The 4,941-nt window shown below is 52.8% G+C and overlaps 1 protein-coding gene across 2 annotated transcripts in view; it reads left to right on the top strand.

Moving 5' to 3' along the window:
- The first annotated feature begins 1,431 nt into the window (after positions 1–1,431).
- Positions 1,432–4,941, top strand: part of CARD10 (caspase recruitment domain family member 10) — a 17,627-nt gene continuing 14,117 nt past the window's right edge. The window contains exons 1-4 of one of the 2 annotated variants that reach the window (XR_001863208.1): positions 1,432–1,808; positions 2,032–2,169; positions 2,509–2,834; positions 4,683–4,865. Coding sequence is in view for 1 of the 2 variants with exons in the window: in XM_017738005.1 (XP_017593494.1) it covers positions 1,526–1,808; positions 2,032–2,169; positions 2,509–2,834; positions 4,683–4,865 (930 nt within the window). In the remaining variant the exon portion in view is untranslated. The remainder of the gene's footprint in view (positions 1,809–2,031; positions 2,170–2,508; positions 2,835–4,682; positions 4,866–4,941) is intronic. The other variant, XM_017738005.1, reaches the window with a different exon arrangement.

Raw genomic sequence — 4,941 nt, 5'->3', positions numbered from 1 at the left:
TCTTTCTCTCCTTCCCTCTCCCTTTCCCTCTCTGCCGAGCCTGCCTGCCGAGAAGCTGGTCGCGGCTTTTCCAGCCGGCTTGAGTTTCTTGGAGAAACAGTTTGACTTAAAGGGATAAATCTGCTGCGGAGTTTGAAACAGCTCAACTTCTGTGACCTGCTGTTGCGTCGTCCTCCAGCATACTTGTGTCTATGTGGCAAAAGTCTCAAATGAGAGTTCAATTTCTGCAAGAAACACTGTTTTTATTCAACCTAGAGCAATCCATGTCTGTATTTGTATTTGGGGTCCTAAACTCTTCGGTGCAGAAAATGGGACACTTGGGCTTCTTTTGTGGTGTCAGCAATTCTCCGTTCCTGCTATCTTTCATCCATCAGACCCCAAGCCTCCTGTGTTTGCATTTGGAGGATTAACTTCTGCACAGCTCTCTCAGCCATCCTCCTTGTTGTGCTGGTTGTTAGTCTGAAATAGCATGATATAATTTGCACCACGAGATAGGAAAAAACCCGACAACAGAACTCCACCCCCAAATTTCCAAAGAAAAGGAAAAAGACTAGGACATTTCCTTCCCCTGTGGAACATGAACTTCTGCCCTGCCCCTGGGAATGTTCGTGTGCCTGGGGTACCAAAGCTGAACTTAATGCCCACACCAGAGCAGCAGGTAACCATGCACACGTTGGAGGAGAGATGGCTTTTAAGTCTCAGGAGATCTTTGCTGTGCTTTGCCTTGACAGCTGAAAGGATTTGTGCTGGCCTGTGAAGCAGACTTCATTTCTTGAGTGAAAATAGATAACACTGAGTTGATCCATAGCTGGGGAGAGAGCACATTGCACAGAGCTGCTCCATCACAGCTTGTAGGACTGTAAGAGCAGGTTCACCATGACTCTGAGAGGTTTTGGCCCATTCACTTGAGGGGTTCTCTCGTGCTTTATTTCGTTGGCAGAGTGCTTGCCTTGTTGCAACATATTTTCAGGGCTCCATACAGTGGCGTGGAAGATACGTGAAAGATATGCTCATGTGATTACCTGCTGATTCCAGTACCTGTAGCCAAGCTTCTCTGTGGGATGGTGCCCTTGAGAACTTGTTTGGTCACCAGTGCTTGGTGCACAGTGCCACGGATTCATTTGCTGGATCCTCTCCAGCCCCAAGTATGAGAAAGCATGTCCTGTGAAAACTCTTGGTCCTGAGAGTTTCCCATTCTCAGGGATGGGACAAAAGGGAAGGTGTGTGATGGCTGGGGGGATTTCAGAATGTTTGAGGGATGAAGATGGTATCTTCTCTAGACTTCCTACTGTATACGCGTCTAACTCTCTTATGCACCACTTGCCTTTTGCATATGCAAGGCTCTAGGTGGACACTCAAGATCCTGCTGTATTTTAGATAAACAGATAAATTTCAGATAAATCTATTTTAGATAAATAGATCCATTTATTTGTAAAATGTTTTCTGATGTATCTGAGTCCTGTTTGCAAGACTAGTGGATCGTTTGCAGGATCATACCTTGACTCTTGTTCTCCCATGCCTACTCATGCCTTCTACCTGTGCTCCTCCATCATTCCTCATCATTTTATCCTTTCCTTTTATCCTTCCAGCCGTGGAGAATGCGTCTCTCCAAGCCAGCAGCCTCTCAGAGCAGGAGGAGGAAGAAGACACCATCTGGGAGAAGATCGAGAGCGCACGACACCAGCTGACCCGCTCCCTGAACCCAGCCAAGCTCACCCCGTACCTGCGCCAGTGTCGCGTCATAGACGAGCAGGATGAGGAGGAGGTGCTGAACTCGTGCCGATTCCCTTGCAAGAGCAACCAGACAGGTGGGAGAAGACACGAACTTGCACTTGGATGGGCCTGGTTTGTGGAGGATAACCTGGTTTTGACACACAGTGGGTGCTACACACACTGCACTGCTCCCTCAGCTTCATTGTTCTCTGAGGTGCTCTGCAGTGGAGATGCTACCTTCATACCATGAAGCTGGGCTACTCAGTTTTCTCTCTGTTTTGCAGGGAATTCATCCTAGCCCTTTGTCTGTTCTTCCAGGTTACCTGATGGACATCCTTCGGCGCCGTGGAAAGCGAGGCTATGAAGCCTTCCTGGAATCCTTGGAGTTTTATTACCCGGAGCACTACACACGGCTCACAGGGAGGGAACCAGCCCAGCGCTGCTCTATGATCCTGGGTAGGAGCAGGTGCTCTGTTCTCCTTTTAGCTGCTGCTTGCATGGGAAGGGCCAGAATGTTCACATTCTGAAGAAATGTTCACATGCCTGCGTAAAAACCGGGTTCATGCTGCCGGTGTGTGAGGAATCCTGACAGTTCTGTACTCTAGAACTGGCAGAGAGGGGGCCACATACACAGGTGTGAAGACTGTGGTGCCATAAGCCTGGGGCAACAAGGGCTGCAAACCTGCAGGAGAACTTGTCGCTTCTTGGTGGAAAACAGAGCATTGGGCAAATCTGTTTCTTGGGGTTACCCCTGTTTCAGCAGCCAGGAACAGGTTCTCCTTTGTCTCTCCCCAGATGAGGAAGGCCCTGAGGGACTAACTCAGTTCCTGATGATGGAGGTGAAGAAGGTGAGGGCTCAACGGAAAGAGCACCTGCTGAAGGAACACCAGCTCCAGGTGAAAAACCAGGCATTGGAGCAAGAGCAAGTCCGGCTGGAGCAGCAGCTGAAGGAGCTCCTGAAGGTGCAGGAGCGTTGCCAGCGGCTGAGAGAGGAGTGGGACTCCAACAGCGTGGAGCTGCTGAGGCTGAAGGACGAGAACTACATGATGGCCATGCGCTACGCGCAGCTCTGCGAGGAGAAGAACGTGGCCGTGCTCCGGAGCAGGGACCTGCAGCTGCTGGTAGGATGCTGGGGAGCACGAGGATGGGCAGTGGGACGTGCCGGGAGTCTGACGGCCGAGAGGGATGCACGCGGATGTCCACACGTGGTAGACTGTGAGCATGAAGGAGCTGATGGCACACAGGATGTGTTTTGGGGATCCTGCCCTGCTCGGGATGGAAATGTGCCCTGCAGGGAGCTGAGACATGGGCACAGTGCAGGAGGCTCGCCACGGCCCAGGGGCAGCTGGAGATACATCACCAGCTCCTGCCAGCTGATGTAGTTGAGGGTACATCACCTAGAGGAGCCAGAGGCAGGGCTGGTGCCTTCCCTGGCATCTGCTGACTCTCAGCCTGGCCGCTGGCACCACATGATGCCCTGTGTGCTCCTGCCTGTGCTGGCTGCCCTGTGCTGCCTGCTCTGCTCTCTGGCAGCACAGGCAGGCGGCAGGCAGCTCACTCTGTCAAGCTGTGTGTTTATATTTACTTCTTCCCCCTTAAAGGGTTTGCGTTTTCCTCTCTCTAGTGAGGCCGGTGGCAGTGCAGCCGCCCACGCTGGGTGCGTGTGTGCTGCCTGGAGCTGCCCAGCCTACCTTGCTGAGCTTTAGGAGCCTTTTGGCCCAGCCTCCATCCCCCCTGCCACTCCCCACCGCCTCCTCATGTCTCTCATGACGTTGGTTAGACTCATGCCCTGCATAGCTGAAGGAATTCATGACACTGCACTCCAGCTGCCAAGCTCTCACCTCCAGCAAACATGCATCCATTTCCTGCCTGGGCAAGGACAGCCCTACCTTGAACCTATTAATAACCCATATTTTTAAGTGCTCTGCTGCCTCCTGGCATTCCCCCTACCAGTCTGGGCCTGGACCTTTCACACAGCCTTGTGGTTACCTTTCATACCTCATTCTGTTGTGCCAGTGCCGGGATCCTCCCCTATCTTTTTTCTGGTATTCCTGCCAATGCCAGCTCCCCTGGGCCTCTTTGGAGCAGGGAGGTGAATCACTTGGAGGTAACTGTGCACTGAAGAAATCCCCCTGGAAGCAGTGTCTCAGCTTGCCTTCCCCTCCTGACTCTTCACTCCAGAAGTGTCTGGTCCCCAAAAGTCACTCTAGGTCTTTTGGGCAGATTCACAGAAGTAATTCAGTTCCTGAATCCCTTCTTGGCAATTTTGGCAGTGCTTCTTGGTGGCTTTGATAGGCTTCTGCTGCCCCATTTCTTCTCAAAGCCTTACTTACCTGTGAAACTGGTTCTCTGATCAATCTAATCAGTCATTACAGGTCTGGGAGGACCTCTCTTACTCTTAAAAGTCCCTGACCTTTTCTGTCTCCCGTGACATGTTGGTGGAGGAGTGTGAGACCAGGCCAGGGAATGATGATGCCCCCATGGTACGCTGCAGCCTCCAGCAGCTTGAACCTCAAACACTTCCCAGGCCAGAGGTGGCCTCCCCACACTGAATAGCCTCCAGTGGATTTTTATGCTGTGGATTTGTTTCTTAGCTGTTCTAGGAGTCTTTGAGATACTCACAGCTGCTGGCCCTGGACCAGAGGTCCCACGTCCACCCATGATCAAGGCCAGCTCCACTGTGGGTGCCCCAGGGTAGCAAGAAAGTTGTTGCACCAAGAGAAGATCCTGAATGTGCTTATGCAAGTGCATCTTCCTCCTTTCCCTGAGGGAGAAGCTTTTGTGTGCAGCTGTGCTGCTAACCTTGGCCCAGCAGTAGGATACTCCTTCACATGGCTGCCTGTGGTTGCCTCCTGCGCCTTACTCGCCTCCAGACCTGTTTTCTTCTCAGCACCTTCTCTGCTTCACTCTCCTGATAAGGAGGAGGTGCAGGGCCGTGTGTGTCAGACTGTTTTGTCCCTGGGTTTCAGGTGGACCAGCTGAAATGCAAAGTGTCCAGCCTGGAGGAGGAGTGCAGCCTGCTGCGGAAACAGGCATCTGCACTGCCCCAGCGAGAGGCCGAGGAGCGGGGCCATCCCGACGCCGTGTCTGAGCTGTGGGCTGAGAACCAGCGGCTCACGGCATCGCTGCAGGAGCTGCAGGGCATGTTGCAGGTACCTCCCAGGGCAGGCCAGGCTCCAGGTCACTTGCTTTCCTGGGCCACCCGCAGAGCTGTTTTCACAGCCCCTT

This window comes from Corvus brachyrhynchos, unplaced genomic scaffold (genome assembly GCF_000691975.1).
Source record: "Corvus brachyrhynchos isolate BGI_N302 unplaced genomic scaffold, ASM69197v1 scaffold56, whole genome shotgun sequence".
NCBI classification, from domain to species: domain Eukaryota; kingdom Metazoa; phylum Chordata; class Aves; order Passeriformes; family Corvidae; genus Corvus; species Corvus brachyrhynchos.
Note: the sequence above shows the minus strand (reverse complement) of the source record. Positions and strands in the feature narration are given on the sequence as shown.